Here is an 18,754-nt window from a genome sequence, read left to right on the forward strand (position 1 = left end):
GGAGGCTTCATGGCAGCAATATTTACCTCATATGTGCACAGAAAAAAAGAATATTTAGTATGATCACCATAATACTGATTTGCAATGAAACTGTATGTACATGTCAATTTTTTCCGAGTGTTTTATTTTTTTTCGTGTCAGAGCGTGTCGGGTGTTGGTTGGTTTGACAAATTATGTAAATCCGTCCATCATGAGCTACTCAAGCGCCCAAAAACAACGCACACGGACACGGGAGATGTCGCAATATGTCTACCTTTTTCTTAACAGACTAATGAGAGAAGATAGGCGACATTATAAAGAGCAAACAATTATTTCTCGTCAGCATTTGACGATCTGAGATGCGGGGACGACATGACCGGATTATTTTATTTATTAATACCAGTGCAAAAATTCAATACGATCATCTTAATACTGATGTGCAATTAAACTGTCAAATATAAAAATGTAGTATTGTTTTTATTTCAGAGTAGCACATTTGACAACTAGCTATTTACACTTATAGTTTTAACAATAATGACCAAAAATAATAGTGATGAGCATAAAAACAAAAATACAACAGAGCGAGAGGTAAATATGATGTGTTGGTCGTTCCATATTTAGAAATTGAACTTTCGATTTATTTTTATTTTCGTGACAGCAAGCATGCTGCGTTGGCTGGTTGCAGGCTAGCAGCAGCATTGTATATGTGATCGAGAACATGCTAAAGAAAGTCCGTGCGCCCCCGACCCCAAACCCCCACTCCCCCCACAAAAGGAAAATGTTTGACCGTGTCCTAAATCGAAATGCAAGCACGAGCCATGACTTTGAGCCCATAGAACTAGGACAGACGACGCGGAAGTTCTCCCTCGCTTTTGCAGCAGCGGGAGGGAGACGAGGCTGTCTGTGAAAGCAGAATGATATAGCCTGTCACTCATTTCTGAAACTACGACGAGCGGTCAGTGTGCAAGAGAGGGAGGGACCAAGCAATGTCACTTCCCGTTCAGTTATACTGCGAAGCGGTCTTTGGTGATTCGTTCGGCAACGTCACTTCCCGTTCACTAACCGAACGATTCATTTGGGCGGGGAGGGAGATGAGGGGGGCGAACGATTCGTTGAACGATTTGTTTGAACGAATCTTTCTACTGAACGAACCGGAATGGATTCGTTTACTCAAGTGAACGACAGATCCCGTCACTAATACTCAAATACTGCTTATCATTTCTTTTTAAAAGTCATATCAGAGTCGTGTTACTTGGCATTGTAATTCTTCTCATTGTATTGGAGACTCGACCTCCTGACTTTCCTGCAGTTCAATCAAGTCAACAAAATGTAACGTTTCCAGTGTATTGATTCAAGTTCTTTTTTCATTGTAAGATGATTTTTTAAAACTTTTATTTCAAGTTGGGGTTTTATTGTTCTCGTACAAAACAACATATTGCACAATGAAGTGAAAATGATCAAATTTAAAACAACTTTCAAAATGAGCAAAACTTTCAAGTGTACGGATGACATTTTCTTTTAAATTTGTGAAAAACATAAGTTAACCCTTTAAAGGGTACTTATTGAACTCACTGGCTGCCATTGATGATGCTCTAGAGTCCAATCCATTTGGACAGCCCCTTCCAATACAAATGGATGAATACAACTGCCAGCAGTTTGGTGGGAACGTCGTAGACCTTCCCCTTGAACTCCACCTCCATGTGGCTGCAAAGAACCCGACGACGACTTCCTCGAATTCTGTGAGTGAGGCCGCTTTGCCCGTAGCGCCGACACCTGGTCCTCTAGCAATTGCCAGAGAGTACGTGAGACCGAACAAAATCTGAAGGAGACCAAATGGACTCGACGTCTTCTAATAATGAACATTTGGAATGATTCGCCCTTCCTGACGCCAAGGACCAAACGTTGTTCTTAGACCCACAGGTTAAATCTGAAGAAAGACACAAACAATAGATATTGAACATGCATTTACTCTCTGATAAGCAACATTGTTTAGATCAGGGGTCTCAAACTGGTCCTCAAAGGGCCGCAGTGGGTACTGGATTTCATTCCAACCAAACGAGAACAATCCCTTTTCACCAATCTGTTGTCTAACAAGTGTAATCAGTTAATTGCAGTCAGGTGCTGCTTACTTTAGCAGAAACCTCATTGGTTGAACTGTCTGTTTTGGATCTGTTGGAACAAAGACCAGGACCCACTGCGGCCCTTTGTGGAATCGGTTTGAGACCCCTGGTTTAGATCTTACTTGAAAGTCTTCAGGCTATCGCTGAGATCCTCCTTGATGTCCAATAAGACCCTTTTTCCTTTTTCCTCTATTCGATTGCGAGTTAGAAATAACTGTTGAAGATGGGAGGGGTTTAACTTGAGAGCCTCGGCCAATGAAACACATCCTTTACTGGTGATCCCACAGTAGATCAGCCTGCAACAAATGAGATGATTCCCTTTAGTCAAGAAGGGAACCTGCTTAAAGTGATAAAGGTTCTGCTGAAAGTAGGGGTGCACGATATCCATTTTTTGAAACCGATATCGATAACTTCCTGCTCCTCAAGGCCGATATGATGTCCGATAATCTACATATTTAATTTTTCAATGTATATTCACCTGAGATTTTGAACAAATGTAGGTCAAAAATACTAGTGGCTGATTGAGCATAGATTTGCCTTTGATCAATCAATCAGTCAATATCATTGACGATGTGTTTCCCGGAACAATGAGCACCGATCCTTAACAAACATAAACCCAACAGGTATTGTGCTTTGTCCGCAGATAAAACATTTGGTGCAACAGGAGAGGAGACTTCTGTCGTCTTGGTCCATGAAACAACTTTCTTCATCAGGCAGTTACATATCAATAACTAAAAGGCCTCTCAAGAACTTGTAAACATAACACTGTAAAATGCAAACATTTGCGAATTGCCTTAGTAAGGTTTATCACTCAGTGAAGGAAAAATACTGGATATACTGGTACACTGGCAAAACAGGAGTGGAAACCAACGCACACATCCCAATCCGACAATGCCAAAAATATTATGAATAGGCCCGATAACATATATTGTTATCGGAGTTATTGGGATGACGTCATAATTCCTATTATCGAACCAATAATGATCGGACCGATAATTATCGTGCCTGCCTTTTCCTTGACTGATACAGGGTTGATGCGGGTCATTAAAAAGCATTAAGTCATTAAATGGATTTTGTGAAAATTGGGGCTTTAAAAATGATTAAATTAAATGTTTCAAAGCATTTCGAACTATGTAAACTTGACAGGATTTTTTTTTTAACATAACTGATTAGAGTTGCTGCTAACGGCATCACTGATTCTTTTGATTAGTTGACCGGGTTCATTGAAGATTAGGAATTGAAGGACCCCCTTACTTGAGGATTTTTAAGATGCAATGTGGGCTGGCCAGTCCTTTCGAGAGGATCTCAACCCCTTCGTCTGACAGATCGTTCCTGGTCAGGTCCAGCTCTTGAAGATGGGAGGGGGTTACCGTCAGTGCCTCAGCCAATGAAACACATCCTTTACTGGTGATCTCGCACTGCTCCAGACTGCAACAAATGAGATAATTGCCTGAAGTCGAGAAGGGAACCTGCTTAAAGTGATGAAGGTTCTGCTGGAAGTAACATTGTTTCTGTCTTTTCCATGACTAATGCAGGGTTGATGCGGGTTATTAAAAAGCATTAAAAGTATGAATGGATTTTGTATAAATTCAAGCCTTAAAATGCATTAAACTAAATGTTTGAGGCATTAAAAATAATGTAAACTTGACGGGAATTTATTTTTTTATTTATTATATAATTTTTTAGAGTTGCTGCTAACAGCAGCAGTGATTCTTTTGATTAGTTGACCGGATTCATGGAAGATTACGAACTGAGGGACCTCCTTACTTGAGGATTTTTAAGATGGAGTGTGGGCTGGCCAGTCCTTTCGAGAGGATCTCAACCCCTTCATCCGACAGATTGTTGCCTCTCAGGTACAGCTCTTGAAGATGGGAGGGGGTTACCTTGAGTGCCTCGGCCAATGAAACACATCCTTTATGGGTGATCCCACATTCGGACAGGCTGCAACAAATGAGAAAATTGCCTGAAATCAAGAAGGGAACCTGTTTAAAGTGATGAAGGTTCTGCTGAAAGTAACATTGTGTCTTCCTTTTCCTTGACTAATACAGGTTTGATGAGGGTCATTAAAAAGCATTAAAACTCTGTTTTTTGTGAAAATTCAGGCCTTAAAAAGCATAAATGGTGTGAGACTTGTACAGCGCTTTTCCACTTTTTAAGGCTCTCAAAGCACTTTACACTACATCGCCATCCACCTACTGGTGATGCAGCACCAGGAGCAATTTTGGGTTCAGCATCTTGCTCAAGGATATTTAGGCGAGTTCATCAGGGGAGAGAACTGAACCCACATCCTCTGGGTTGGGGGACAACTACTCTACCACTGAGCCACGCCACCTCCTAATAGATTAAAATTTTGGAAAACTTGACTGTTAAAAAAAACTTTTTTTTTTTTTTACATAATTTATGAGAGTTGCTGCTAATAGCAGCAGTGATTCCTTTGAATAGTCAACGGGATCCATGGAAGATTATGAACTGTTAGAGCTCCTTACTTGAGGACTTTTAAGATGCAGTTTGGGCTGGCCAGTCCTTTCGAGAGGATCTCGACACCCTTGTCCGACAGATCGTTGTATTTCAGGTCCAGTTCTTGAAGATGGGAGGAGGTTACATTCAGTGCCTCGGCCAATGAAACACATCCTTTATTGGTGATCCTACATTTGAGCAGCCTGAAACAAATGAGATAATTGCCTGAAGTCGAGAAGTGAACCTTGTTTAAGTGATGTAGGTTCTGCTGAAAGTAACATCGTGTCTGCCTTTTCTTTGACTAATACAGGGTTGATGCGGGTCATTAAAAGGCATAAAACTCATTAACTGTTTTGTGAAAATTCAGGCCTTAAAAATAATTCAACTACATGTTTGAGGCATTAAAAATTACGTAAACTTGACGGGATTTTTTTTTTTTCCCATAATTTATTCGAGTTGCTGCTAACAGCAGCAGTGATTCTTTTGATTAATTGACTGGATTCATGGAAGATCACGAACTGAAGGACCTCCTTACTTGAGGATTTTTAAGATGCAGTGTGGGCTGGCCAGTCCTTTTGAGAGGATCTCAACCCCTTCATCTGACAGATTGTTCCAGCTCAGGTCCAGCTCTTGAAGATGGGAGGGGGTTACCTTCAGTGCCTCAGCCAATGAAAAACATCCTTTGTGGGTGATCCCGCAGTTGAAAAGACTGCAAGAAATGAGATAATTGCCTCAAGTCCAGAATGGAACATTGGTTAAAGTGATGAAGGTTCTGCTGGAAGTAACATTGTGTCTGCCTTTTCCTTGACTAAGGCAGTGTTGAGGGGTCATTAAAAAGCATTAATGGATTCTGTGAAAATTCAGGCCTTAAAATGCATTAAACTAAATGTTTGAGGCATTAAAAATAATGTAAACTTGACCGGAATTTTTTTTTTTTTTTTTTAATTACATCCTTTATTAGAGTTGCTGCTAACAGCAGCACTGATTCTTTTGATTACTAGACCGGATTCATAGAAGATTACGAACTGAAGGACCTCCTTACTTTAGGATTTTTAAGATGCAGTGTGGGCTGGCCAGTCCTTTCGAGAGGATCTCGACCCCTTCATCCGACAGATCGTTCCACCTCAGCTCCAGCTCCTGAAGATGGGAGGGGGTTACCTTCAGTGCCTCAGCCAATGAAACACATCCCTTACTGGTGATCTCGCACTTTTCCAGACTGCAACAAATCAGATAATTGCCTGAAGTCGAGAAGGGAACCTGCTTAAAGTGATGAAGGTTCTGCTGAAAGTAACATCGTTGTGCTGTCCTCACAACACGTGACATGTGTTGCTCTACAGCCAGCAAACCAAAAAAATGAAACTCTCCAGAGACAAGGCGTACTTTTCTTGGGTTTATGGAGGTCTCAAATTGTTTGTTGGTAACTAAAATACAAATGAATACATTCAAAATGTAATATCTTCTACGTGTGAGTAGCTTAGCACAAACACAACAGAATCTCTCAGTGAAATCAATGGATAGTGAAAAAGTTGGCCTAAAACAAAAAGTACATTTTTCTTTCAAACTCAATATACAAACGAAAAACTTCCAAAGACAAAGGTTAGCCTAGGTTTAGCTGGCAGAGCAAGTTCGTCGATGTTACTTTGATGCCTCACAGGCACTGAGAAATGTGCTTGAAAAGAGGAAAAAAGGTTGGTGTCAAAGATCGCTAATTGCGGCAGATGCTCTGGCCCTCGGTATAAATGCACGTTCGCTGGAAAAGGAGGGGTCTCACTCCCAACGCTTTTCAGATGAAACCTTTGGACAACAATATTTATATTTTAACTAACGTATACAATTTTAACTAACTTATTAATTCTTTATCATTTTAACACAAAGGCATGACAGTCGTGTCTGCCTTTTCCTTGACTAATACAGGGTTCATTCGGGTGATTCAAAAGCACTAAAAGTCATAAAATGGATTTTGTGAAAATTTAGGCCTTAAAAAGCATTAAACTAAATGTTCGAGGAATGACAAATTATGTAAACTTGGCGGGAAAAACATTTTTTTGAATGAAAATGAGGTAATTGCCTGAAGTCGGGAAAGGAACCTGGTTAAACTGATGAAGGTTCTACTCAAAGTAATATCGTGCCTGCATTAGGGCCAAAATATACCGGCCGCGTTGACTGCGCACAACGCAGTATGTAAAAAATTGGCAAAATATACCGGCTGCCCACAGCTGAGGTCCGGCGAATTGGAGGTAGATTTCTAAGTGGAAGAGCTCCTTACGAGAGGACTTCTAAGTTACAGTGTGGGCTGGCCAGTCCTTTTGAGAGAATCTCCACCCCCTCGTCCGACAGATGGTTCAAGCCCAGATTAAGATGTCTCAGGTTGGATGGAGAACTGAGAACGGAAGCCAGCAGGTGACAGCTGCCTTTGTCCAGGCGACATCTACTTAGACTGGAGAACACAGGAAGGAGGAAGTCGTGAGAGTGGGCCAAACCTAACTTCTGCTGACTTTAGTCCGCAGCCTTGAATAATAATAACAGATTTTATTTTAAGATACAAAACAAAACAACAAAAAATAAAGTTAGATTTTATTTCAAGATACAAAACAAAACAACAAAAAATAAAGAGCAGATTACAAAATCCAAAGACGTTATGCATTTTATTTTCACGTCACCAACATTACTTGTGCTTGATGGAGGCAGTGTTTGTTTTGGATGTCATCAAGAAGGACGTTCATCTCGTACAACCACGATGGGTGAATTGTAGTTTTTTTTTTTTCAAGATTATAGATTGGATTCAACCCAAATTTAAACCCTTTTGAGATTTTTCAAGATTTTGCATCTCCTACTGTTTCAGGACTAACTTTAGATAAACCTGTTACACTGACCCAGCTTTTTGTTTGCAATTTCTTACCGTCTTATGTCAATGACTTAGTTAAGGCATTACACACATTGAAATTAGAGTTAGGCAACAATTAATGTGTTCATCTCAAGTAATAGCATGAAGTCTTTGCAATGAATCACACTGTCATCATCACTTCAAAAGTAGCAATAGACGTGGTTATATAGTTATCTTTCCACTCGTCCAAACAGCCACGAGTCAACTTCGCCATCAGTGCCAACCTTTTCCGGTTTCTTAACTTACTCACTCACAGACATTTTTGAGAAACCCTCGTTTTTTGTTCATTTACGATTATTTTGGCTGATCTGTCAACCACTACAGAATATTGTTTCATGGCTACAAAAACTTGAAAAAGAACAAGTCAATTCCAATGTTTCATAAGTAAAAGAAGTTTTTCTACACTTTTCCATTCTTCAGTTATGAGCAGTTAAAAATCCTCAATTCTTGTTTCTATATGTTTTTGATAGTAAACGTAAGTGTTCCAAAAAATATATGAACACATCTTTGGGAGTGAATGAGTTAATTTTGTTTTGTTTTCAGATTTGCTGTCGCGTTTTCCTATAAGCAATTCTTTTTTTATTTGATTTTTTTTGTGTGTGTGTGTGTTCCATTTTTTTTTTTTTTAATTCATCTGTTCTGTGATTTTTTAATGTTTAGTCATTTTTAGTTGTTTTGTTTGTGTTTTGTGCACTTTTTCTTGGATTTGCCTTTGTGCTTTTGGAATTTTCGGACTCCACTTCATTTCACTTTAGAGAACTTACCTTGATTTTTTAGAAGCCTTGACCACCAACAGTAGCTTTTCGAGCCCCAAAGGCGATCGGGAGTAGTTGGCAAGACAAAAGGACTTCATGGTTTTGTCGTCTGTCAGTAAGAAAAAGGCCAGGGCCGACCACATGTCATTTGACATTTTAAGCCAGGACAGACGTCCTGAATCTAGTTCCTGCTGGATCTGCTTGAGCAAGGAGTCGTCCTTCAGCTCGTTTAGGCAGTAGAACAAGTTGACATTCTTCTCTGGAGTGTTTCGTTTGATCCTTTTCTCGATCAACTCGACTGTCTCTGACTTGCTTTGCCCGCAGTCCTGAGGAGCCATCAGGAGTTCCCCCACGAGTTCCTGGTTGCACGGCAAGGAGAGGCCAAAGAGGAAGCGGAGGAATAGGTCCAGCTTTCCTTCACTCTCCGAGGCTTTCTGGAGAGCTGACTGGTGGACCTTAGTGATTGTCTTCTGCTTATAAAGCATTAATATTTTATTCCATACTGAATCCTGCTCTGAATCAGCCAGAATGTTGTTGTTGTCATGAAAAAGGCAAATCATCACGTGTAATGCGGCCATATACTCCTGGATGGTCAGATGAACGAACTGAAACATCTTCTGTTTGTTTCTCCTGAGTGGAGGGACCTCCTTAAAGACCTCAGTGAATATTCCGGAGTGTTTTGCAGCCTGGCTGTAATCAAAACCGCTGTCCGCCAGGTCTTTCTCGTAGAAGATCTGACAGTTATTCATGGTGTGGTCAAAGGCCAGCTTTGCGAGTGCTTTCACGTCAAGGATGTACTTATTTGTATTTCTCTCCTTGGAGTTTTCCAGTAGGTGACCTATTAACGCTGAGTACATGTCAGTCAGCGTTGTGGGAAGCTCTCCCTTCTTCCCTTTGTCCAAATGATGCTGAAGAACTGTGGCGGTGAGCCAGCAGAAGATTGGAATGTGGCACATGATGAAGATATTTCGAGATTTCTGAATGTGCTCAATGACTCGCTCCTCATTTGGGAACTTTTTCCTGAAGTACTCCAGCTTCCGGGAATCGCTAAATCCTCTCACCTCTGTTCTGCTGTCTATGAGGTCAGAGGGGATATCGCAGGCTGCCGCGGGCCGCGTGGTGATCCAAACCCTGGCGCACGGAAGCAGGTTCCCTTTGATGAGATACGCCAACAGTACCTCCAGCGGGTAGCTTTCCCTCACGTCCATGTCCACTTTCCTCACTTTCTTCAAGTCGATTTTGAAGTTGCACTCGTCCAGTCCGTCGAGGATAAACAAGATCTTGATCCCGCTGCTGTCAAAGTCCCGCTTCCCAGAAGTTTGCAGGTTGACAAATATATTGTTCAGTCTCTCGCTCATGTGCCTGTCTCCGCAGACAAAAGTTTGGATCAGCTCGACCAATGTGAAGCTCTCCCCTTTCTCCATGTTTAACTCGCGGAAAGTGAAAGGAAATATGAAGTCCACGTCCTGGTTGGTACAACCGCTGGCCCAGTCCGACACAAACTTTTGAATCAGGAAGGTTTTTCCTATTCCTGCAAACCCGACGGTGAGCATCGTGCGTATCGGTCGCCGGTTCCCGTCAGGTCTTTTGAAGATGTCGCATGGCAGGATAGACTCCTTTGCCGCAGTGGCACTGGTCTCCATCTGAAGGACCTCGTGCCGCTCGTCGGGGATGACGTCGGCCCCGTAGGTGACGTCCAGCTCCGTGTAGACATCCTCCAGAGACTGCTGCTTCCAGCGCTCAGTGGTGCCCTCAGATGCAAAGCTGTATAAACCCTTCAAGTGTTCTTGCAGGTTCCCCTTCAATCGGTTAATCTGATTATCATCATGGACGGAGACGACGGCACCTGCAAGAAAGCAGCAGTTACCCATTATGGAAAAAATATAAACACCTTGCAACCAAGCACACAGCCACAAGTGACATGAATAGGTAAATGTCCCACCCTCACATCACAGACAATGACAGACAGTTTCTATGTGTGAATCAAGGCACTTTCTCTTCCTATCTGTTAAGGACAAAACAATTCCACTGAACATCTAAAAATTAATTGATAGGTTGACTTTTATGTGATATTCATGTGTGAATTTCGAAATAGTTTGAAAATGGCTATTCGTTAACAATAGAATATATATATTTTTTTCATTTTTCAGATCGACCGTCTGCCAGAGCTCCAAGGGCTGAGAGGGCGAGAGGTACAGCCAGAGGCATGAACAGAACCCCTCCCAGATGTAAAAGATGACGTTTCATTTCACTGAAATGAATAGAGAGTGTGATTTTTCGAGTTTTGCGATAATATTGTGGATTGTTTACACAATATTGTCAAAAAGTGTCGTTTTTGGAATGTAAATGACACCGTGTTCATTTGCTCAGCCTCGATGTGCAACGTCAAATCGAAGCTAAGATGTTCAATTTTAATGATTAGTTGTCAAAACCTTACTGAGATTAATAGTTTACCAGTCATCAAGCAATGTGTGTGATTTTCTATATTTGGCATGTGAAAATTTTCGACTTAAACTGGTGATGACACTTTCAAAAATGTAAGAAATTTCTGGGAAAAAAATTCATGACATTTGATGATTTAGGATTTAAAATATGTGCAACAAGGCACCGTTTTTGGGGGGTGGTTTATAAATACTGATAGAAAAATCAAGCCCTAATTTCACAAAAATTGCTCGGAGTGTAAAAGGTTAAAAATGAGATAAATCCCTCCCGTTCTTTGAGATGCGGAGACAAACACCACGCCAATGATTAGTTGGAGTAGCAATTTCATGTTATGATGTAATTTTTATGATAAGTGAACTGTTTTTAATTCATATAAACTGCTGTCATGTGCTGAAAAAAAAATCAATGTACTGTTTGAACTGATCAATGACTTTTTTTTTTTTTAAGAACCTAAGGATTTATTTTAAATTCTTAATTATTTCTCATGTTTCCCATGCGTGGCTCAAAATGACCTCACCTATTGCTCCAGTGATGCATTCCAGAGAAATAAATGAGATGAGGAAGAGCTATTGATGAGATTTCGATAAGAGCTTAGCATTCTCAGATATGTCTTGGATCAGTGTTTTTCAACCGGTGTGCCGCGGCAGACTAGTGTGCCGTGAGAGATGGTCAGTTGTGCCGCGAAAAGTTATCCAATATCGCATTTTTTTTTTTTTTTTACGTCGTCGGGTGGAGTTTGTAACAGTCACCTCCTTAAATGGTCTTCCTCCCGACATCCACCACATGGTGGCGCTGCTTTATTTACATTGAATATGTCCTTCTTCTGTTGCTGGCTTGCTGCTTACTTTTATGTTGGCGCGTGTGTGCAAACCGCTCAGCTCCCGAGTCACGAGTGGTCAAGGTGGATTTATTATTATTTTTTTGTGAATAAATGTGCATAAGTGGAAGCTTCTTCCCTTTTTGTTACTTTTATGCACGCATCCTACTTAACAAGTACAAGTTGCAGTATGAAAGGAGGAGTAGGTAGAAGCTTGTGGTCGTGTGCTAATGAGCAATGTATTGCTGGTGTCGCGTTCAAGGACTGCTCAGATTTTTAGCAATCAGCTACCTTGCTGTCCGCAAAAATGTGGACCCCAGCACGTCGACTTTACATCATTTGATTAAAGTCGTCAAGTGCCGATATACACGAAAGTGTCCTTTCCATTTCATCCATCTCCCCCTGTGTTTTATTCCAACATATTGTTGAGGACAGCAAGGTAGCTGATGGTTAAAAATCCTAGCAGTCCTTGAACGTGATGCGAGCAGTTGCATTTGCTCTCCTTTCAAACCATGCCGATGGAAGAAGTCGGTGTGATGTCACAATAACGTCATCTCGCTTAGCAACGTGTCGCCATTTTGAGAAGGGGGCACGCACAGGTAAACATTCATAGAAAGACATCTGAAATTCATATATTTCAGGTGTGTTTTGCGTCGTTTTTCATAAAAACGTCATAAACACGGCTTACTATTATCACGAGTCACTGCCGACAGACGCGAGGAGGCGATACAACTTAAAATTACCGTGTACTGGCCTGCAAATCTGCCCATACAAAGTCGCAGCTGATAGCCGGATAAAAAATCCAAAGGAATTGCCTGTAGTGGAGTTCGGAAACATCTACAACTATCTCATAAAGTCACCCAGTAAGTTGACCTTTATCAATTAAGTGGAATATGTACTTTGTGAAACTAAGAAAACTGGTAATATATACGGAGTGATTATTTCTGCCCTAACCGGTAATTCGCCTCCAAGCGTTATTTAGCCGTGAGCACGTCACGGCAAAATAACTAATTCCCACCAGGCCAATAATATACCGATTGACCGATCAGAGCAGTTCATGGCAAAAGAAAAATAACGCTTTGCGAGTTGTCGGTTCTAGTAATAATAACCACTGCCCAGTCTATTGAATCCTAGCAGCTAATTGGGGCAACAACAAAAAAATAAATCGATTAACGTTTACTCACCAGTAATAAAATGTCAACTGCAAACGTAAATGTGCTTCGATTTAGGTTCCCACGGGCGAGAATAGTCCACGGAACCGTCTTCTTTTACTTTTCCTCGATTAGTTGCTTTCAGCCATTTGTTTTTCGGAAGAATGAAGAACTTCAAATGCGGCTTCGAACTCTTCCTTGTGTGACAACCCGCAACACAGCAACTTTTAGTCATTCCGACGTAAAAAAGACCGCAAATAAGACGAAAGTTTAACACGTCTGTATTACAACGCACGACAAAGTAACTGCTTGTGACTGGTCTTTTGCCCCTATTTCAATATGGTGACACTTTGTTGTGGCCGGTGACGTCATTAATGCCCGGATGTCTGACTTTCTCTATTGACTATTTTGTTCGCCTCCATGAAAGCACAGAGAGAAAAAAGGAAACTTTTTTGAGAAACACTATCAAGGTAAATGAGAAAGCCCTCAAAGCCAATTACTTTGTTCTTAAACTTGTTGCTGAATCCAAAAAGAGGCAATATTACCTGCCTGCAAAGCCATTGTCAGTGAGATGCTTGCGATTAAAGACATTTCTAAAGTCCCCGTCTGACAATTCTGAGCTTTTCAAGCCTAACTGCTATAAAAAATAAAAACAGAGACTAAGAGCTGTTGACGAAGATTCTTGGAAGGATATCGTCTTTGTGTTCATCCATACAGGCTCAAGTTTCACACTGAGTAAATATAAATATTAAGAAATTATTTCATAATTAAATATACTGTACAGAAAGTCATTTGGGAACATTTTTGGTTTGTGGTGTGCCGCGAGGTTTTTTCCAATGTAAAAACGTGCCGTGACTCAGAAAAGGTTGAAAAACACTGAACAAAGTTTCTATTGTTCCTAAGGGGTTCTTTGGAGCAACAGAGCAGCAACAAATGATCACAAAATAAGAAGAAATAGTTATGTCTCAGGAGTTGAGATTGTGAAATAGATGAGCAACAACATTTTCACGACGGGTCGTTTCATGGTTAACTTCCACAGTTTTAAAATCACCTGCTTTCTACCACGGGACGAAATGTCGGGGACTAACCTTTTATTTTCAGCATGTCACTGCGCAGCTTCTCGGCCAAATTGTTGTTCCCGATCTTCTCCAGAATCTCGACGATCTCATCCAGAGTGTTCTCGGCGTGCTTCTTTATCAGCTCTTCAGCAATGTACACCCGGCAGGCGTTTTCACGTATGCATAGAGGCAGGTCCGTGTGGAACCTGAATTCCTCGAAGTCTTTCTCCCCCAGCTCCTTCAGCGTGTTCAACAGCAGTTCCCTATGTCTGCTGTCCAGAGCCATCCTTCGGACTTATATACACGTGAGGGAGTTGACCGTCGATCAGATATCTGCAGACGACAACTTTTATTGACTTATTGTAACTTGAGCTCATAAACCGTTTGAGTGACGTGACGCCAAACACAAATGTCTGGTCAGTCTTCTTCATTCCTCTTAGCAGTGGTCGAATGAAACGAAGAAAAAGTATCTTTCATTTCTGTACATAAGTACATTCATGTGTATATACTGTGGGGAGAACAAGTATTTGATACACTGCCGATTTTGCTGGTTTTCCCACTTGCAAAGCATGTAGAGGTCTGTAATTTGTATCATAAGCTCTCTTCAACTGTCAGGGACGGAATCTAATACAAACCCCCCCCAGAAAATCATGGTGTATGATTTTTAAATAATAAATTTGCATTTAATTGCATGAAATAAGTATTTGATACATCACAAAAATCGAACTTAATATTTGGTACAGAAACCTTTGTTTGCTAGTACAGATACCAAACGTCTCCTGTAGTCCTTGACAAGGTTTGCACACACTGCAGCAGGGATTTTGGCCCACTCCTCCATGCAGATCTTCTCCAGAGCCTTCAGGTTTCGGGGCTGCTTCCGGGCAACACGGACTTTCAGCTCCCTCCATGGATTTTCTATCGGGTTCAGATCTGGTGACTGGCTAGGCCACTCCAGGACCTTAAGATGCTTCTTACGGAGCCACTCTTTAGTTGCCTTGGCTGTGTGCTTTGGGTCGTTGTCATACTGGAAGACCCAGCCACGACCCATCTTCAGGGCTCTCACTGAAGGAAGGATCTGGCAATACATAGCCCCATCCATCCTCCCCTCACTACGGTGCAGTCGTCCTGTACCCTTGGCAGAGAAGCAGCCCCAAAAAATGATGTTTCCTCCTCCATGTTTCACGGTTGGGATGGTGTTCTTGGAGTTTTACTCATCCTCCTTTTTCCTCCAAACACGACAAGCCGAGTTTAGACCAAAAAGTTCAATTTTGGTCTCATCTTGACCTTCTCCCATTGCTCCTCTGGATCATCCAGATGGTCAGGGACAAACTTCAGACGTGTCTGGACATGCACTGGCTTCAGCAACGGGACCTTGCGTTCGCTGTAGGATTTTAATCCATGACGGCGTAATGTGTTTCCGATGGTTTTCTTCCAGACTGTGGTTCCAGCTCTCCTCAGGTCATTGACCAGGTCCTGCCGTGTAGTTCTGGGCTGATTCCTCACCTTCCTCATGATCAGTGATGCCCCACGAGGTGAGATCTTGCATGCAGCCCCAGAACGAGGCAGATTGAGCGTCAACTTGAACTTCTTCCATTTTCTAATAATCGCTCCAACAGTTGTTACCTTCTCAGCAAGCTGCTTGCTTATTTTGCTGTAGCCCATCCCAGCCTTGTGGTGGTCTATTATTTCATCTCCTTACACAGCTCTTTGGTCTTGGCCATTGTGGAGAGGTTGGAGTTTGTTTGTTTGAGCATGTCTTTTATACAAGTTCAAACAGGTGCAGTTACTTCCGGTAATGAGTGGAGAACAGGAGGGGTTCATAAAAAAGAACTAAGAGCCGAAATATTTACTAGTTGGTAATGTATCAAATACTTATTTCATGCAGTTAAATACAAATTTATTATTTAAAAATTATACAATGTGATTTTCTGGATTTTTTGTATTAGATTCCGTCCCTCACAGTTGAAGAGAACTTATGATACAAATTACAGACCTCTACATGCTTTGCAAGTGGGAAAACCAGCAAAATCGGCAGTGAATCAAATACTTGTCCTCCCCACTGTATGCTTCAGTACAAATATGAAGTAGTACTTTTTACTTTTACTTCAATACATTTTACATCGCATATACTGTATGTACTTTTTACTCCACTACTTTCCAAATTGTCGCCTGGGTGACTCGTTACTTTTGATTCTTTTCTTTTTTTCTCATTGTGAATTGATCGTTTTCAGCCCCGTGCAACTATACCTTAACTGAGCACTAGAGATAGCATCATTGTTTCCAACAGCAGTTCTTCTCGCTGTCGAGAACCATCCTTCCTCCTTGTTAACATGTGAGCGAGGAGACCGTCGATCGGGTATCTGTGAATGACAACTTTTCATCGCTTATCGTAACTTCAGCTTGTCAACTATTTGAGTGACATGACGCAAAAGACATTTCCCGGGAAAACGACACTCATTGCTAACTTTTTTTTTTGCTACAAGATGACCTGTTAAGATGAAGAAAATGATTGAAATAGCAACATGTCTTACTATCGCTTTATCGTTTCATGTTTTACTATCGCAGTCCATTACGACTCATAACGAAACTAGCATGTTTATATGACTTGGTATCTGGTGAGATACTGAATCAACTTCCTTTACAACGGTACAATTGATCGTCTAGCAAAAGCTGACCAACATCTGACCAATCGAACTAAACTGAGATCGCATGAAATAATAGCTGAACAACCAACCCAGGAAGTGACCGACTGAAGGAAGAAGCTGTACTTACGCGAGCTTCTCGTCTCGTCCTTGTTGTTGTCTCTTCACCGTCTGACTGACTCACTGCATTCTTTGCAAAAAGAAAGGAAAAAAAGCTGAAAAAACCTCGAATGACCCTGCATTGTAAGGACACACCCACATCGCTGTGTGCATGTTTGCGTACACATGCGTGCATGTGAAGCAAAAGCTCCGTGGCGTCGAGTATATTTTTACCGTCTGAATTTGGTATATTTTGAGACATGATTTATAATGTTGCCCTCGGTATTACCCAGGGAAACCAAGACATCGAAAATCTATGTACAATGAGGAGGTTTCTTTATTACAAACTGCAGTTGTAGAAAACACTGACAGAGAGTAGAGTTGGTATGATAGCGTTTCCCCCGAGAGGAGTGGCTTTCCTGTTTTTTTTTTTTTTTTTTACAGTTCCTTCCTTTGGAGAGAAGTCAAACAATGGAGCATCACCTTACATGGGTGTTTTGAGCCAGTGGCATTTGTGGGACTTTTCTGAAACAGGGGCCACATGTCACCCTCTGGGTCCAAGTGTCACTGCCAGTGGCGTTCCTAAAAACACACTTCAAAAAGCACTAGTAATTGGTTTAGGAGAAAGCACTGGAGACTTCTAAAGTGAACAGCAATGAGTCCAGACCTGAAACACCTGTGGAGAGATCTGAAAATGGCAGTTTGGAGAAGGCACCCTTCAAATCTCAGAGACCTGGAGCAGTTGGCTCCAAAAATCTAAAATTCCAGCAGAGCATTGTAAGAATCTCATTGATGGATACCGAAAGCGGTTGTTCACAGTTATTTTGTCTAAAGATTGTGCTACCAAGTATTAGGCTGAGGGTGCCAATACTTTTGTCCGACCCATTTTGAAATTTGGTCAAATTGGGGGTCTCAGAGCAGAACTCTTAGTCACCAGAGCAGTGTTGTTTTTGGCAGCCATTTTAATTTCAATCTTAGTTTTCGCCTTTCGGACGACAATACTTATTAGTCTTAGTCATAATTTGGTCATTTCAAAATGTGTTTGTCTTTGTCTAGTTTTTGTTGACGAAAACTCATACTAATTTCATCTAGTTTTAGTCGACTTTAACTCAATATTTTCGTATGTAAAATTCAAAAGTTTCACTCCAGAAATAAGGAAGATTTACAATGAAAAATGACATACGAGCACATATTGTAGCATCTACAAATCTATCACGTGATAATACACACTCAGCAGGAAAACGGTAGGCTACATTATTTTCAATTAGTTATACCCACCTGGACGCCACAACCTGTATGTAAAAAAGTTGTCCGAGAGTTGAGGAGGACGCCCGCCGTTAGCAATAGCCTAATGCTAACGTTGATGTGAATGCTATGCTAACGCAACGAGTTACATTTAGCACTCAGCACAGACCTTACTAGGCTAAAACAACATTGCATATTCTTTGCTGCCAAGATAAGAAGACAAATCTTACTGTGTGTGTCTCAAAACAAGCAATGGGGAGACTGGAGAGGACACTAGGCTAGTGGGTGAGTTGAGAGGTCGCAGCACGTCACATGAGTGAGACAACCAGGCAGGCTAATGACACAATAAATGTCACACATTGTGAACATGCGACGAAACTATTGCGCATTTTTGTCTCGTCGGACAAAAACTGGCATTATTGTCGTTAAGTTTTAGTCTCCCAAGATACATTTATAGCTCGTTATCGTTTCTTCATCGTCATGAAAAAAGTTGTTCGTCAACGAAATATTTTTGTTAGTCTTTTTTGACGAAAACAACACTGCACCTGAGTGTTTTCTGCCACAACTTTCAAAATTGCCCGATATGCATGTCTGATACATCATTGGAAAGCTTAAAATCTCAATTTTCTTGGGGAAGACAAATTTTGAACAGGAGGGCATTTAAAAAAATAATACTAATAATAAATTAAACAGCAAACCTCAATCTGGAGGTGAGAGCGTGAAAGAGCAGAATTAAAGATGCTCTGACTTGAACGAGATATTATCGCATACTTACCTTGTTTCGATACAAAAACTCCCCCCCAGAAAATGGATCACCGAGTGTTAAGACACATGTATATGGGGTGGGGGTGTCTATTTATGCTATATATAATAATCGTCTTGGCTTTCTCTACTTTCTAATCATTACTCTCCTACTCACCTTTTCCTCCTCTACTCTGACTGCAACAGTTCAATATAGTTAGTGGAGTGATTATTATTAATGTATTATTATGACTATCCACTGACGATAATCATATGTGAATGAGCTCAGCTCCTGTACTAATCTGCATAAAGTGAGAAACACAGCTGATTCTCCCGAAGGAAGTCACCCCAAAGATAGTGGTAA

General features: G+C 41.1%; 2 protein-coding genes across 3 annotated transcripts in view; one reads left to right on the top strand and one right to left on the bottom strand.

The window, feature by feature from the left end:
- Nucleotides 1-1,391: 1,391 nt before the first annotated feature.
- LOC130907691 (NACHT, LRR and PYD domains-containing protein 12-like) lies at nucleotides 1,392-18,541 on the bottom strand. Of its 2 annotated transcripts, XM_057823112.1 has the most exons (11): nucleotides 15,911-18,541; nucleotides 13,694-13,996; nucleotides 8,205-10,041; nucleotides 6,823-6,993; nucleotides 5,599-5,772; nucleotides 5,092-5,265; nucleotides 4,586-4,759; nucleotides 3,867-4,040; nucleotides 3,354-3,527; nucleotides 2,222-2,395; nucleotides 1,392-1,906 (listed from the first exon to the last, which is right to left on the bottom strand). In XM_057823112.1, exons 2-11 carry the CDS (start codon nucleotides 13,947-13,949, stop codon nucleotides 1,888-1,890), a joined length of 3,327 nt encoding a protein of 1,108 aa, XP_057679095.1. In that variant the 5' UTR covers nucleotides 13,950-13,996; nucleotides 15,911-18,541; the 3' UTR covers nucleotides 1,392-1,887. The 2 variants fall into 2 exon arrangements, with proteins under 2 accessions (XP_057679095.1, XP_057679178.1); XM_057823195.1 differs by lacking the exon at nucleotides 15,911-18,541 and having other exon boundaries at nucleotides 13,694-14,187.
- The window catches only part of LOC130908178 (NACHT, LRR and PYD domains-containing protein 12-like), a 30,867-nt gene continuing 28,541 nt past the window's right edge, over nucleotides 16,429-18,754 (top strand). The window contains exon 1 of the mRNA XM_057823847.1: nucleotides 16,429-16,548. The gene's annotated coding sequence lies outside the window, so the exon portion shown is untranslated. The remainder of the gene's footprint in view (nucleotides 16,549-18,754) is intronic.

The sequence above is a fragment of the Corythoichthys intestinalis genome, chromosome 1 (genome assembly GCF_030265065.1).
Source record: "Corythoichthys intestinalis isolate RoL2023-P3 chromosome 1, ASM3026506v1, whole genome shotgun sequence".
Lineage (NCBI taxonomy): Eukaryota > Metazoa > Chordata > Actinopteri > Syngnathiformes > Syngnathidae > Corythoichthys > Corythoichthys intestinalis.

Coding starts and splice junctions, on each gene's coding strand:
- LOC130907691 (XM_057823112.1), bottom strand. CDS start 13,949: ATGGCTCTGGACAGCAGACATAGGGAACTGCTGTTGAACACGCTGAAG. Junction 5,773..6,822: donor TGTAACTTAGAAGTCCTCTC/GTAAGGAGCTCT, acceptor GATTTGTTGCAG/TCTGGAAAAGTGCGAGATCA. Junction 4,760..5,091: donor TGCATCTTAAAAATCCTCAA/GTAAGGAGGTCC, acceptor CATTTGTTTCAG/GCTGCTCAAATGTAGGATCA.